At 44.7% G+C, this 17,283-nt stretch overlaps 1 protein-coding gene across 2 annotated transcripts in view; it reads right to left on the bottom strand.

Moving 5' to 3' along the window:
* Nucleotides 1–1,546: 1,546 nt before the first annotated feature.
* The window catches only part of Usf3 (upstream transcription factor family member 3), a 53,046-nt gene continuing 37,309 nt past the window's right edge, over nucleotides 1,547–17,283 (bottom strand). For both annotated transcript variants that reach the window (XM_029544396.1, XM_021209710.2), the window contains 2 exons: nucleotides 16,352–16,448; nucleotides 1,547–13,665 (listed from right to left, as the gene is read on the bottom strand). In XM_029544396.1, coding sequence (XP_029400256.1) covers nucleotides 7,229–13,665; nucleotides 16,352–16,448 — 6,534 coding nt within the window. In that variant the 3' untranslated portion in view covers nucleotides 1,547–7,228. The remainder of the gene's footprint in view (nucleotides 13,666–16,351; nucleotides 16,449–17,283) is intronic.

Here is a 17,283-nt window from a genome sequence, read left to right as displayed (position 1 = left end):
CGTGTGTGTGTGTGTGTGTGTGTGTGTGTGTGTGTGTGTGTGTCTGTCTGTCTGTCTGTCTGTCTGTCTGTCTGTCTACTCAATTAATTCTGCTCCTTGGAATCCTAATACTCCAGGCATAAATGAGACCAACTGCTGAGTGTCTGCTGCCCAGTGCAAGGCAGCACCTTACCTTTGAAATACTTTTTCTTCCTATGATGCTATGCTGCTTTTTTCTGAGTATTCTTTTTTTTTTTTTTTAAAGATTTATTTATTTTATGTGAGGACACTGTAGCTGTCTTCAGACACACCAGAAGAGGGCATCGTATCCTATTACAGATGGTTGTGAGCCACCATGTGGTTGCTGGGAATTGAGCTCAGGACCTCTGGAAGAACAGTCAGTGCTCTAAACCACTGAGCCATCTCTCCAGCCCCCTAAGCATTTGTTATGCTGAATTTGTGGTTGATCATTTTTTTTTTTATTGGTTTTACTCCCTCTGTAAACAATACACTGATTTGTAGGCATCCATAGATAATCAAACTTGGGACCCTGGCTTCACACATGCACACTTACCACAGAGCTACACCTCAGCCTTACGCTTTATATAATTTTGGCCAACTATAATGGTATGTACTTGTGATCACAACTTGAGAGGCTGGGCAGGAGAGCTGGCTCCAAGTCAGTGAGGGTTGCATAGAAAGATCCTGCCTCAAAAAAACAAAAGCTAAGCAATATAAAGCTTATGTACGTTTTACACAAAATAACCCGTTTATGTTGTTTTATATACATTTTTATACTGTACAATCCCTTCACACATTACGCTTGTCAGCTTTTAACTAAGTTGATACAGCCATAGTAAAATACCCAACTTCCTTCTTTTAAAGACAGGGTCTCACTATGTAGCTCTGGCTAGCCTCAAATTCAGGGATCTGCCTGCTTCTGTCTCCCACATGCTGGGATTAAAGGTGTGTGTGTCACCATTAGTGGTCTTCCAACTTTCTTTAAGATTTAACTTTTAATCACAGGTGTATATGCTGGGGATGCATATGGATGCAGCTGCCTGAAGAGGCCAGAAGAGCCTGTTAGATCTTCTCCCTGAAGCTGAGTCACAGACAGTGTGAGCCACCTGCCACGGGGTTCTCTGCTCTCATCTGCTAAAGGCACCATTCCAGCCCCATACCAACCCTTATCTCACATGCCTAAGAGTTCGTCTCCTCTTCCACTGTGAACACAGTTGAGGACACAGACTGAATCCTCACTGACTACCCTTCCATGTGTGAAATTCTAAGTTTACTTCTTGTTAGGAATATACAGATGTGCAGCCTCTTTGAACAGTTTAGCCTCCATCATAACTGATGTACTTGAGGAATAACACTTAGGAACACAAGCCCAATGGCAAAGTGTCATGGGATCTTTTCAGATAGGTGAAACTATGGCAATACACTACTTCAGATGCAAAACAAGCAGACTTGAAGGGAAGTGGGCAGGAAGAGAGAGAATTCACAATGCAAAAATTGCAAAGTTTATTTTCTTAAATAAAATACTATATTCATGTCTATACAAATAATTATTACAACCATTAAAATGTTACATTTAACAATAAAAATTTCAAAACTTTAAACAAGAGCATGTTTTGGAATATTCACATCCTAATACAATGCATTTGTAAAAAGATGTCAAAATAAACAGGGCCCATTCTTATTTACAAGTGCGGGACAATCCTGATCCTATTATACATCTTCTCTGTATTCCATTACAAAACAAACCGGTTTCCATTAGCATTATAAACCAGGCGATTTATAGTTATAGGACACAGTGCCCAGCAGAGTTGCTGGCTGGGGCATCGGCAAGATATTACATGACTGGAGCACTGAACTCATGTTCCCCGGTGCTTGCCTACAGTAAGCATCACGCCCAGTGTATCTATAAATAATCTGTGAAGGTAATCAAGTTCTCCTCAATTTTCAACATTTTTAAAAAGCCAAAATGAACACACATGCAAGCACACACGCGTGCACGCGCGCGCGCACCCACACACACACCCACACACACACACACACACTGCTGAAAGTGGAAGAATTTCCCTTCACAGTAACACGACTGCAGCATCGTAAGCCACACTGTCTGGTCCCTTCTTGGAAGCTAACAGTTCAACCCCCCACACATTCCCCACTATAGTCAAGCTCTGTGCTTAGAGGCCCTGCAGATGAAAATGACTTTAAGACTTCAAGAGCAGGAGGGCAGAGATGTCTCAGAAAACGTGAAGACAAAGTTAAACGGGTTGAGCTTTAATTTCCTAGTAGATAGTGCACGTACAGCTGTACACACAACTGGGCCCAAAGAGTTTTAACTTTTTTTTTTTTTTTTTTTAAGTGTGCTACATTACAAGAGAGGTTTACCCATGTCTCACAGAATCTCGTGGTGGGTTATGCATTCATCCAGAAGAACTTGACCAATCTTCTCAACCTAAGCTGACTTGTGTTTATGAAGCACCTGACAGCTTACATGTGCCCAAAGGACAGATTACCAGGTAGAGTGTATGCAAATGTAGAAATGAGGACGTTGAAGGACTGCCTGTCACATAAGCTCTGTTTACAGGCTCAGCTACACAATTCGCCAGCGACCGTCAACGGTGGCTCAGGGGGTGCTAAGGCAAGAGTGAGAAGCATCGGCTGTACTTGTCATCTATGAGGTGTCTGACCACAGGGCATGCGCCATCCCTGAAGCTCCTTCGCTGCAACGCAGGGCTGGCTGGGTGATATGTTCTGGGATCTGGTCTCAGGATCAGAGGCACAGTTTCGGGTGGAGTGCAGTACCAGGACAGAGGCATGTCATCAGGAGCAGAAGCTCTGAGCCCAAGGTCCTAGGTGTGGTCTCCTAGCCTGTCTGGACTGGCTCCATCTGAGTGTGGCGAACCCCACAGGAGCTACTAAAAGCACTCCAGGAGAATTCAGCACAGCAGGAGCAGAACACAGAGCACAGTTAAGCAAAAAAAAAAAAAAAAAAAAGTAAACAAACAAACACAAAACCTTCCTTTTTGGTAGAACTTTGGGGAAAACAAAGCTGGAAAGGAATCTCTAAAAGAAGCTAGTTTGCATATACACATTGCAAAACCACCAGAGAGCAAGTCCACACTAGTGTTTCTGGTCATTTGCTAATTGTTGCCCTACATATGTATCAGCCATAGGCACACTTCCTCCAGGTAGTCAGTACCCACATGACAGGATTGCTCTGACTCTCATGTGGCTGACGATAGGAACTGAAGGCTTTTTCATTTTGGCATCACCTTTACCTTTCCTTCCACCACAGGGGGAAAATCCACCGAGCCAAGGAATGTAGTTATTCCCACATAAAAAATCTATTAAGTCAAGCTTTAAACTAATGGCATTTTGAGGAACTGTTGCAAAGAACGAGGCATAGGGGTTGCCCAAAGGTAAAACCTGGGTCTCACTACTACACACTGATCTAAGAGGATGGCCCCATCACATCCTAACTTGGGGAGAACTCTATCCCAGGGACACGGCCAGCCTGCCTGCCATCTATATGACGTGGAACAGCTAAAAGAGCCTAAGAGCCTATGTCCCTGTGTGAAGGAAAGGGATGCCCAAGAAGCAGCACAGAAGCAAGTCTCAGTCCTTCCTTAATATTTTAAACGTTCCCATTAGAAGGTGCTCCTACATCTTCTTTGGAGTGTAAGTTTTAGCCTCTCTCTGAGATGGTTAATACTAGAAGGCCAGAACAAGGCAAAGGAAGCCCTGAAAAATGCTTAAACAACTGTGTGCTTTAAAAAGGCTGATTTAAACAGCTAACCACCACTGCAGCTCCGCATACTTCTGATCTGTGCCTGCAACTGCAGCAGACATCTCTACCTCTCAACCCAGAGTTTGGATAACTCAGACTTCCAAAATCACACCACTGTGGAAATCCTGCCCTCCCCTCAGAAAGGAAGTGACATCTGGCATCTCAGAGCTGTTCTAGTAAAATCCAATTTATAACATCTGAAAAAATATAAGACGTGTACAAACCCAATGTCTATTAAAAACATTAAAATGGATTTCCTTCACCTGTGATTGACATATTTAACAAACTAATTGAAGAGATTTACATAGAGAAATCTGAAAAATGTCCACTTCCTTAGAACTTCCTGTGGAATGCTGAGTGGAACCGAGCACTTTGGTTGATTCTATGTGATCAATAGTTAGAACAAAATGATCCAAGCAACGACCCTCACTTAGGAAGCAGTCATGATAGGTACCAAGACTTTTACACCAGGCAGGAGCACAGTGAGAACTCTTTCTCATCTGAGCCCGCGTATGAAATGCTACCTAACACACAAATACAGTGTCTTTACTCAGAGCCACATGTGAGCAGGAGCCTAGTTACCTGCAGAGCTTTACATCTCCCCCCGACGGTCACAAAAGGCTGAGAGTCAGAGAGCATCACAGTACAGTATTCTCACCATGAGAACCCTGGCGCAGTGGTTCCCTCTCAGGGCAGAGCTGAGCTGCAGTCAGTCAACCAACCAAAAATAACCCAAAGTAGCAACAGGTTCTAGGACTCTTATGCTGCTATCTCAGGTGGCACTTCTCAGCAGAGTGGCAGAGTGCACCTCTAGTCTCAGCAACCTAGGATGCTGAGGTAGGAGACCTGCTTATACCCAGGAATTCCAGGCCAGTCTGGAGAACAAGGCAAGATCCCTGTCTCGGAAACACAACCTAAACCTGAACTCTGTCCAGGCCATGTTACCTTAGTTCAAACTGAGCAAGTCTGTCCTTCAGAACTCAAGAACCACCATGCTGTGAGGATACATAGGTGACAGGCAGACACCTACCATGAAGAGCTGGTGGGACAGGGGTGACTGGCTATACAGAACACTACCCTTAGAGAAGCTGGCAGATTGGACCTTTCAAGTACAAAGAAAACGAATTTTTTCTTGCCTAAAAGCAACTGATAAATGTTCTCTTTCCCTCAGTAGCTTTCCTACTGTGGTGTTCACACGTTAAGTAATGAACCTGTGAAGTTCTCTTCTCCCCCCCAAGGAATGCTATGCAGGAAAGAAACACAGGTTTGCCTAGTTCACCAAGAAGGGTGATTTTCAAGGGCAGTGGAAACAGAGGGGTTTGGTAAAAACAGGTGACCAGGCATAAGGGACCCTTTTGCTGAGCCTTTAGAAAGGCATTCAGTGATAACTCAGGCAACGGGTGGCTTTCTTAGTATAAAAAGAAAGCAAACCAAACCAAACCAAACCAAACCAAACCAAAACAAAAAAACCCTGCAACCTCTGCTGGTCCTCGGGCTTGCTTCTGCCCAGCAAGTGGGCGGGCAGTTCTGTGTACCTCTCCCTCTATTCAGTTTTTAACAGAGTGTAGCAACAATTGAAAGCTGAGTTTAAACGTTTAAAAAAGATTCAGTACAATTTTCTTCTTAACTTTAACTTCTCAAGATTCAGTATATGTTTAAAATTCATTAATAATTCATTGGGGTTAAAAAAATATCTACAATGGGACCCTTTCCTCCCATTGGGTCGCCTCATGCGGCTGGACATGAGGATTTGTGCCTAGCCCTGTGTAACTTCTCATGCTGGACTGGATCTGGGGAAGAGGGGAGGTGGGTGGGGCTGGAGAACTGCAATTGGGATGTAATGTTTGAGAGAATTAAAAAAAAAAAAAAAGCCTACAGTATGTTTTCCTATGCTTTAGAACAGGGGCTCTCAGCCTTTGGGGGTTGAAGGACTCTTTCACAGGGGTCACCTAAGAGCATCCGAAATCACATATTTACATTACAATTCGTAAGAGCAGCAAACTTACAGCTAGGAAGTAGCAAGAAAACTAACTTTATGGTTGGGGGTGGGGGTGGGGTCACCACAGCATGAGGAGCCAAGTTAAAGGGTCAAAGCCTTAGGAGGACTAAGAGCAAGCCTCAACTGCCCATTTGCAGACAGCCGTTCTATGGTCATTTCCAATTTGCTCATTTCCAACTGAGACAAGATTATATCCATTTACCATGTGTAACATGATAAATACGCATGCGTATATGATACACATCTCCAACAGTGAGGACCAGTCTCTACCTGAAAGCCATTTCCACACACCACTCTCACTCACAAGCAGACACACATAGTGAAGATAGTTTTGTGAAGCACCATTTCATACCTACAAGAAAAATAATGAATTCATTTTCTTATTATAACTGTTATGAAGGACAATAATGTAATTTACAATGACATATTTAATATAAATAATCAGCAAATGAAAAGATTGAGACAGCTTAAAACTCTACTCTGAAGTATCTCAAAGGTTCAAATGTATCTTCTAAACACAACATTTACTGAGCAGTTCTAACATTTAAGTGATTGTAAATTAATGTATTTCAAGACCAAATAAATAGAATGAAGAGAGAATACTAAATCAACTTAACTGATAAAGCACTAGTCACTAGCTGACACCAGGAAAACCCACAATACATCTGCTGTTATTCTTTGGCCTAAGGCAAAACCCAAGTACTAAGTGGAAAACATTTCTGTATTTTGTCTTAGCTTCGTATTTTTAAGGCTCATTGTCTAAGGAAGACTTTTGCTTTACAGAATCTTGGCACATTAAAGGAGAATGTGGCTCCCTACTTTGAAGAACATGAAATTTAGGTAGTTCATTAAAAATTATAATTAAGAAAGAAGTCTCTATATCAAAGCTCAGGAATAAGGCTGACCAAACGTTTCATTTATTCTCTCTCTCTCTGACACTTTTACTTATGGGATTTCAACTCATTATCAATTCCTTACTTGCCATGGTTTAGAACTGTTAGATGTTGACATCAGCAAGCACCTATAATGAATCACGATTTCTTTCAAGTTGCTTTTACTTTTGGATTTGCAACATAGCCATCTCAACTATCTATTTTACAGCTTCTCAGCAACTGAGTTCTCAGCCCCCTCCTACTACCCAGCATGTGCCGAGATCTCAACTTCTGGCTGATTAGTACTTAGGGAATAACGATTACAAACCAAGCTTGGAAAGGTAAATCATTTAGAAGATTAAAGAAAGCACATCACTCAGGAATGAAAGATGATTGCTTGGACAACCCCAGTGTACGCATCCTCTCTGACAGGGCTTCCTTGTAGTTAGAAGCTGACTGAAAAAATGGTTACCCGATACAAAGACAAATGTCCACATAAGCTCTCTCAGTGCACATGTGTGTACAGAAGGACAGTCATCATTTCAACCCAAACCTTCACAGGTCGTTTCTCTGGCCTTAAACAGCTGAACTGCAGTCATGACCTAAGATATGGCTTATGTTGTGAGCAGGTCTGTTTGAGGGCTGCTTGGAAGAGTCAGGGGCAGAGGAGTTCGCTATGGTGAGCAAAGGTGACATGGCTGAGCCGTCAGGAAGAGCCGCTGCTATTTCTGGAAACAATGATGTCATATTGAAATTGGATAGGTGAGAGTTGGCCATGTGCATTGGTGGCATCTCAGGGAGAAGAGGGAAACTTGGCTGAGCAAAGCCAACAGGTCTGGGAGGAGATAAAATTGACCCAAATCGGTTGTTTAAACTTCCACTGTTCACTTTCTCTGTGCTAGGATTGGAGAACATTTGATTAGAAAAATAAGGGATTGAAATGTCATTGGACAGAGTAGGATGAGCAGGGGAGTACGGTGGGTAGAAGGAAGGCAGAGTGTTCTGGGGATCTACTGGGATGAGAGCTGGGGCTCGGGTGGCACTAGGCTGAGTGACCTGTGGAATGAAGGAAGTATTAGCGTTTATTGGTGGATTCATGCCACCCTCAGGAATAAAAGGGAAACCGAAATTTTGTGACAGTGAATGCTGGTCAGGACCCGAATTATCATTAGGTACTTGTGGACTATCAGGCATGAAGCGGACAATACTTCCTCTCTTCTCTGCAGCAGGTTGCTGCCGTCCAAGAATCATACTGCCACCAGTGGAGAGAGGAAGATGGGGAAGACTTGGGTCAAAGACATTACTGTGCCTCTGATTTCCAGAACGATTCCTTTCAGGCTGCCGGATTTTGGAACCACTGCTGTCCTGCAGCGGATGTCTTGATCTCTGGGCAACTGAAGAGTTAGCCTGCCGTACAGGAGGCCCTTGGTCAGCATTCCCATGAGACACAGATGGGTGTGGCAAAGTTGGCCTTGCAACCCCATGCATGTTGGATGTGACGGGAGGGTTCATGTGGCCCTTGGCCCCATGACTGTCAGTAATCCTCATGGGATTGGACTTCTGTACAGAAACATTAGGACTTGTGTTTCGACCTTGAATATCCCCCGAGGAAGAGGAACTGGAGAAAGGAATATTCAAAGTGCTGTTCCTGGGGTTAACTGCACCTAAAGACATGTCGCAACTCTCCCTATTCTGACTTTCACTCTCTCTCCTGATATGAACACTTTCACGAGTTGGGGGACAATTATACTCAATTGTTGAAGATGGACCACACTGTGTATTCCTTGGATGTTCAGAGAGTGACCTTTGACTCCCAATGACCTGATCACCAAGGTGAGGAGCAAGCAGACTCTGCATGAAACTCTGGTGACATGTATTCTCACTGTCCCTTGGTGGGACAGCATTTCCTGTTGGGATGCTCTGAACCGGTGGATAAGATAATCGCTTCTGTCTGTCTATTGGTGGTAGGCCAGTGTTTTGACTGATTCGAAAAGCCTGGGACTGCATGCTTCGCAGTGATGGCACAGGGTTACCTATTTCATTGTTTCTTGAAGATTGTACTTCAAAATTACTCTGGGGCTGTTGGCTGGCTCCACCTGGTTTGAATGTCTGGCAATCAGAAAGGCGGATATCTGAGGTGACGGTATGATCCATGCGACCCTGCATATTATGAAGCGCCAAGCTCTTATTTCTGGGAACATCAAGATAACTTCTCATTTCAAGCTGATCTGAAACCCTGGAACCCTGAACTGATATGCCCATTCTCTGTTCTGAAGTAGAAGATGACTTTCCAATGAGTGCTTCGGCAGAGTAACTTGAGACTCGGTTTCTCTCTGACCTGTGTGGAGCACAGGTCATGTCTGAAGACCTAGTCACAATACTTGGTTGGGACACCATTTGCTGCTCTAAGCCTCTTGATGGTAAAAGCCTCTGCATTGGATTATGCCCAGATACGTGGTCAGAACCCTGCTGTCTGCTTCCAACATCCTGTTGCTGGTGTAGAACGTCCTGATTGAGATGGTTCTGGGGATGGCTATGGTGGCCCCGGCTAGTTGAAGGATTTTCACAGCTCTTCTCTGGCTGGGAACTTGCAAAGTGTTGCTGCAGCTGTTGTTGCATCTGTTGATGGTGAGGATGTGGCTGGCTACTCTTGGGTCTTGACTGGTCAGTCCCATGGTGTTTGGGCTGTAAGGATAGCTGAGATGTAGGAGTGCCCTGAACGAGATTCCTTTTCTTCTGCATCTGAACTTCCTGTTGTAGAGTTCTCTGTTGGTGCACAATATGGGGCTGGGAGTGGACAGCACTGTCTGCATGAGGTACGTGATGCTGCAGCTGATACAAATGATGCCTCTCTCTTAACTGCCCTGCTTGTTGTTGTTGTTGTTGTTGTTGCTGCTGCTGCTGCTGCTGCTGCTTGATGTACAGATGGTTGGTGTGAAGATGAGACACTCCTTGAGGTGGTACATGCTGCTGCAGTGCCTGCAGATGTTGACCTGCCTGGGTTTGCTGCTGCTGCTGTTGCTCAGCAACTGAAGGCTGAGAATTACACTGAACATCCGTCTGCCTCAATGCAGGAGCCACAAAGTTGTTACTAGGTGGGAATAACCGTGCAAGGCCATCTCCATGTGCTGGGTTGCTAACAGGTACAACTGAGTTTGAAGAGTTAGGGGTGATCTGACTCGCCATCATTTGAGTTGGATCAGGAATGTTGTCTGGAGTCCTGCTTATCAGGGGCATACTTTCAAGCCTGAGAGGGGCTGGCTGGCAATGCTTCTGACGTTTGGCTGAAGATAGTAAAAGATCATCTTGTACAGTGCGCTTTGCAGAATCTTTACGACTTTCATGACTGGGCTTTGAAAGAGGTTCTTGAACCTGTGGGTTTGGTATGGCACTAGTCATGCTGTTGAGCTGTTCCTGGGGATATTCTGTCATCAGAGGTGGCACAGGAGGCTGGCTGTCGTAAGAACTGGATGAAACAGTCATATTAACTGTCACAGGATTAGAAGTTTGATCTGAGCTCTGCGATAGACCTGTGCAGCTGACCAGAGGGTGGCTGATGCTGTTCTGATGGGTGAGACTTGGTGGCTCAGAGGCTGACACTTGGATGGGGGCATTTGATCCTTTAATCCCCAGAGAACAGCTTGGTTTTTCAAGAGGCCTATCAACTGTCACCTCCACAGAATCCTGAGAGTTAAATTCATTTGGTGTTGGATCTGCCTGTCCTGTGCAAGACTCCTTGTGGATCTGTGGTTTAAAGGGCTGATCTCCCTCTAAAGAGGTTTCAGAAGGCTTTGGAGTAACCTCCTTCACATCAGCCTGTGTGCCAAGCCTTCCCTTCTCAATGTTGTCCTGGCCCAAGATAGCTCTTGCAGCAAGGGCCACAATGTCAGTTTGTTCTGCAAAGGTGCAGCCATCACACGTGTTAGATGTTGTACTGCTCGTCACATCTTCTCGAGCTGTTTCGGGAAGCATGGATGCAACTGAGAAACTGCGACTACTGCCAGAGCTGGTTGACAGAGGAGAGTCAGCCTGCCTACTGGTGAGCAAAGACCCATGGAGAACCTCCTGATCAGGGAGGCAGGAGTGGGGCTGTGGTGGGTCTCTGTCATCGCTCAGCAGCAGCAGTTCCTGCTTGGGATGCAAATCAACATTAGAATCACCTATCTTAGAACTTTCTGGAGAAAAGTCAGGATGCTCCATCTGGACTGAGAGAGATGACCTCTGAAGGTCCTTTTCTTTAGCAAGATCAGACAGCAACATAGTTAGTCCTTGTCCCTTTAAAGGCCCTGCTGTTTGCATGGTGTCCAGTGAAGCCTGCTGAACTGGGCAAGGTTCTGCCACAATTTCTACCTCAGAAATACAGTCAGTGCTTGAAGTGCTTGTAGTAGATGACAGACCAGAAACCTGAGAAACCAAACTCTGGGATTCCATAGGAGATGGACTCAACACGTTGGCTGAAGTACAGGATTTTGTATCATTGGACAATGCTACAGAACATGGTGGTGTACCCTGAGATGTCTCTTGCAAAATAGGAGTAGAATCTTTGGGTTTTGCTGGCGCCAATACAAGCTGTTCATTTGTTTCAGATTCTTGGGAAGGTGAGCTACAGTCTTCTGCTGACTTAGATTTGGGATCAGAGTCAGGGATTACTGATTCAGAATTCAGAACATCCAAAGAATGTGAAGCAGAAATCCTAACATTCTTTGCCTGGGACACAGCAACAGATGATAGGCCAACAGGGAGGCTGTCCAGCAGTCCATCACTGCATGATGGCTCTGCTGAGCTGTTTATTCTGGGGCTGTCTATCTTGCCCACATCTCTCACTGAATTCAGGGGACATGCTGGTTTGTTAGCCGTTAAGTGTTTCTTGGCACCTGGCTTCTTGCTCAGTCTTTTTGATTTCATGGTAGAGGGCAAACAAGTGACAATGTTTGCTGAGGAAGCTGTAGCAAGACTGTAGGTAGTGGATGGTGTGGCTGAGTTATCTGCTGTTATGGTAGGTGCTACAGTTGCTGTTAGTGAAACACAGTTAGCAGGGCTGGTTTGACTGTTTGCAGAAGTCTGAGGATTAGCAGACTGGCTAATAGACAACTGTACACAGCTTTGCCCAGCCATCTGTGATATGCTTTGATTGAGGCTGGCCAAAGCCCCAAATGTGTTCAGGGCAACATTGGTATTTGGATCTTCGCTGGTGGTGGGTTGAATAATTTGCATAGGGCTTTGATTTGTAGTTCCTGATGAGGACATCACGGGCTGCAAAGCAAAGAGCTGTCCGTTTAAAGAAATGGTTTGAGGCTGCTGTTGGTTTGCCATGGTAACAGAAAAAGTCTGTGTTGAGTTAGATGTGGATAGAGAGGAAGGTCTTGGTAATATGTGGACAAGATGCTTTCCTCCAAAAGTCTGTGGGGCTGGCACATTTTGCACTGAATTATGAGACCCTATTATAGCACTGGCTCCATTGACAGGCAGTCGAACAGGACCAGGATGGGGAGCAGAGAGCAGTGGCAATGGGTTCTGATTAGCCGCCTGTATGATGACAATCTGTTGACCTACTGTTTGGTTGGAAACCTCTGCCCTCATCATTGTTGGGCATGGGGTTGTGCTGGGTGGCTGAAGAATGATGACATTTTGGTTAGCTGGAGCTGCAGTGACACCTGATCCAACTGGCTGAGCCATCTGAATCACTTGCATTGCTGAATTCAAGGGAAGGATATTTTTGGGAGGCTGAGACTTAACTTGTGGCTGGGCAATTAGTGGTTGCATAGGTAAGGGTGGGCACGAAGGCAAAGTCACCACTACTTGCTCAACTGGCTGCCCATCTGTTGGAAGGGAATTATTTAGGGTGATGCCTGTAGCTACATGCTTGTGGTTGTTTGGGGTGGGGCTGGTACCACACTCATTTAATGCTGGAGTCGCAGCAGAAGGTGGTGGCTGGCTTAAAGGCTGAATAGTGTTTCCAGCCAGGTGTAGTGTAGTCCATGTTGTCTGTGTGTTTCCAGCTGAAGAGATCCGGGTAAGGCTGTTGATGTTTTTTAGTTCTGAAGCACTGACACTTGAAGAAGGCAGAGAACAAGAAAGAGTCCAACCACCCTCCAAAGGATTTGCAGAGAGACTGCTCACTGGGAGGGCACTCTTTGCTGCTGCAGCGTGGGCTGGCACCACCGCTGTGGCTGCACTTGAGTCTGCAGTCTTGCTACCACTCACTGGAGAAGAGCCACCTGTAGATCTGGGAGGCTGGGAGCACACTGTGGTGGTAACTGACACAAGGGCGCTTTGCGAATCTGCACTAAAGCCCTGCATGCTCGGGCTGGACTTGGTTTCATGGTGCACGTCGGGGACAGCTGCTGAATTGCTGGAGGAGGTGCCAGAGCCACATGTGACTGTTTTCTTTGATGATTTGGGGCTCTCCTGTGCATTGTTATTTTCTGAAGCACTTTGATCATTTAGGCATGTATTCAAGGAACAATGTGGGTGAGGGTCAGGGCCAACTGAAACGGTGACTACCGAGCCACCAGTGGCACCCAGCACACTTGATTGGCTTTCAGAAGTAGAAAGTTCGAGAATGTTTTGAGCAGAAATGGCGGCGGGAAGACAAAGGGGAACAGACTGGTTGGCAGTCAGCGCAGACACTGTAGTCTGATGCCACGGCTTGTTTTCAGAAGGGTAAACTCCAGAAATAGACACAGGAGTCACAAGCTTGCAGGTCCTCTGCACTGGCACCACATTGGCAGTCTGCTTATGCAAGCCGTGACCAACATTAAAGGTTATTCCCTGAACAGCTGTCCCCGGGCTGTTCCCCGCAGGCTGGCTCCCGTTGGAATAAACGATGATGTTTTTCTGGACCTGGTCACTTGGAATAACAACAGACACCTTTGAGGTTTTCAGACTGCCTTTCCAGTGGATTGTGGGGTCATCATACAAGCATATGTCATTTGCTTTCAGTAATTCAATATATCGGCCATTTTCTTTTTGGATTTCTTCTAGTTGTTTCCGTAGCTTTTTAATTTCTTCAGCTAAAATATTAGAAATAAAGATGTAAAAATATAGGCGAATATCAGTAATTACAACAACGTAAACAAAACTGGATGTGCTAAGTCACTGAATTGCAATTCTGGCTTTCAGACACCTCAGCAGAACCAGGAGTTCTCTGCCACTGCAAGGTCTCCTTCTTAGAGTGGCACCTCAAGCCCCGCCCCCCAACTCCTTCTAAACTCTACACTTGTAAAGGCCAACCACTGAAAATCTCCTATGGCATACAAGTCTCAATGTTCCGAATCCAAACCTTTCCAGTAACAGAGCTAACAGGTAAAACCAGGGAAGACAGGCTAATTCCTGTGTCATGCTCGTGATAAGCTAAAAGCCTCTTTGTTCAGGGTTCCAAGTGTAGGGTTACCACAACTGACAGGCTCTGGATAGTATGACACAGAATGCTGAGGTGTAACCCTGTGAGTTAGTTCTTAACTAGGCCTTGGCTCAAATCCATCAATTTGTGGGGCATTTTTCAAAGCAGCCTGGTATAGTAATAGTCCAAGGGTGGCCAGGACATGTTAAAGATATCCTCACATGGGGGACACTTGTGCGATTATCAAGTCTGATTGGTATAATTCTTAATTCTGCTAATGTTGCATCTGACTGACATGACCAGGTTCAAACCATGCCAGACACTACCATCCCTCCATCCCTTTTGGCAAACGGCTTTGGAGCTGGACCTCTGAATTTTCATAGTTAATCTTATTATAATCTTAGTGGTGATTATATTTGTCTTGGACTTTGTGTGCCTACTGTCTTATTTTTTTCTCCTCTTGTTTACAGTCAATCCATCCTCAGATGGTCCTGCAGCAATCTAACTCCATATAGCTCAACATAAACTTTGAGTCCTTCTACACCCAATGCAGCCACAAGTAGTCAGACTATCTAGATGCCGAACACCTAAAATGACTTTAGGGTTTCATCTCTTGAGGAGGTAATGTGAAGTAGGCAGGTATGTATTAGCAGGCTTGGAGGTCATTGGGATGAGCCCCTCTTACAACCAGCAGGGTTTAAACAAAGACAAGAACTGCAGGGCTCTGATAATTGGTCAAAGGGATAGAATCTATGGCATATCTGTAGCCCTAGGTGAAGACATGACATTCTGAACTAACTGTGAGATCACTATTATAATAGTGTATGTGTGTCTGTGTGTGTGTGTAACCTTGTAAGATTACTATCTGACTAGAAGTGTTTTGATGAAGAATAAGAGCATAACACTCTCCCCCTCATCAGGAGTCTATCAAAATGGGCATGTTAATCTCTTGGACAGGAGTATGTTCTGAAGGGAAAGTTGTCTCTTCTATAGACTTTAGTATAAAGCATGCTTCCAATACAGATTGGAACAGTGGTCTCCTTGACCACTGTCTGCCTTCAGCCTTCGAGTGTGTTCTATAGGAACACATCCTTTGTCCACTGTCGATCCTTGAAAAGGTACTGTCTGCTCTCTACTCTACATTAAATGAAACAAACTATCTTCTACCAAAAGAACAGCAGCAAACAATACAGGGATCGGGTATTGGATAGAAAATATGCACAGAAAGAACCCAAGAACCTGTGATCACAACAGAGATGACAGGAGAGCCACTGAAGCTGTGCATGCTCTGCCCCACCCTGAGCTGGCTGCTAGGCCTTTTCTGAGCTGCAGGTGCCTGCTAGTTTGTCATAAGCTCCCCTTTTCACTACAGTAACTTGCTTGGCCTAGCCTTGTGTTCTCAGGCAAAGGAGCTTTCATTGGAAGTCTAAAGATCATTCTAGCCTCAAAGCACCTTGTGGAGCACTTCACAATGTTGCAAACACCAGTCTATCTAGCAGTCTGATGGAAGCACCCACAAGGGTAGGCTGCATCATTAAAAGAGAGCTGACTTAGGAAAGCAGCTTTTTAACTGAGTGTAGGGAAGATTTCTGAATGTTTTTCTTCTGGAAAGATTTCCAATACTATTCTTGCCCAGTACAAGCAGTGTAGCACAGCACTGTCCAACATTAGTAAAATATTGTTCCTTTTAAGGTGGTCTACTCCTCCTTTTAAGGTTTGTCACAGGAAACCCTCTGTTCTTTTCAGAGCCATAATAAAGGCCACCCAACCGGCCTCCCACCCTGAGCTTTACACTGGCTGGAAGCATTTCCTTCCAGCTTCTCACCAATGCTGGTAGAAAACTCGGAACCCACAGCACAGAAAACTACACTTAAAGAAATCACATATATTAAATGACCTAGCAGTCCAATATACCCTTTATGCTAATGCAGACAATTATGATGTGAATACTTTAGTCTTCTGAGTCAATGCATTGTTAAAATCTGGCCCAGATCTATCCTCGAATCTTGTTTATAAGTCCCCACGAACAGAGCCCCTCTGTGAGTCATCTTCTGAGAGCCTCCCAACCGCAAGATCCAGGGGGAGCAGAGGAGACCCAACGCTATTAGCTTCATGACTTAGACCAACATGAAATACATGGAAGGAATCAACAGTGAAGTTACGTGTTTGTACAAGATTAAAGTTAACCACAGAGGAAGAAGAGGGGTTCGGCTACAATGATCTCGTTTGCAATGCTATTCTCCTGCGGTGCTTGAAGGCAAGCCTATTCTGATTTGAAGGTTGGGGGAACTCTCCATGTCCTCAACGCATGTCCCTGCAACACAAACAGGAGACAGCAAGACTCAGCAAGTCTCCACCTTGTTCACTGCTCCCTCCATTGAGCAGGAGTTCATCGTTCTGCCGCTTCAGTTCTGTTATGTACTTAAAGGCTTGGTCCAGGATCATGTTCTTGCTCTGCAACAGAAAAGTAACAATTTCAACATTTCAATAAAAGGTAAAACCTGTAAGAAGACATGTAAAATGTGATAGCTTTATTACATGTGATACGTAACTTTTAAAAATACAAATTAGATACGAAGTTCAAAGGCTTCTACTGTTCATATATCTATTAAGCAACTAATCATTTACTATATGTCAGGCTCAGTTCTAGGATCTAGGAATATAAGCAAAAGCATGAAGAACTGACTTCAATTTGCTGAAGACAAATTTTAAAAGCAATGTATGTGGCATGCACTTATAATTCCAGCTCTGGGAAGGTGGAGACAGCTAGCCTAATCCAATAGGTGAGCCTCAAGCCAGTGAAAGATCCTATCTCAGGAAGTAAAGTGGAAGGCATGAGTATGGTTCCCACATCTTTAATTCCAGCACTTAGGAGGCAGAAGCAAGCAGCTTTCTGAGTTCAAAGCCAGCCTGTCTACATTGAGTTCTAGGCCAACCAATCTAAAAAGTAAACAAAGTAAAGGCATAGCAGAAGGAACAGCACCAGAAGTGTGCTCTGGCCTTCACATGTACATGCACTGGCAAGTACACACACACACACACACACACACACACTACAAATAAAGCCAAAATGCTTTGAAGAATGACATTCACGCATACACACACACACACACACACCTTCAACAAACAAAACAAAACAAAACAAAATCCCAAATCACACACACAAAATTGGGTGAAAAGATTTTTATATGACATACAAGAAGCAGTCCAAAGGCAAACCAAGAAGGATACGGAAGGAGCTGGACATGGCAGTGTGAACTGAACGTCTGTGACATTCTGCCAAATTTAC

This window comes from Mus pahari, chromosome 12, assembly GCF_900095145.1.
Source record: "Mus pahari chromosome 12, PAHARI_EIJ_v1.1, whole genome shotgun sequence".
Lineage (NCBI taxonomy): Eukaryota > Metazoa > Chordata > Mammalia > Rodentia > Muridae > Mus > Mus pahari.
The sequence above is the reverse complement of the archived record's forward strand: the minus strand, read 5'-3'. Positions and strand labels throughout refer to the sequence as shown.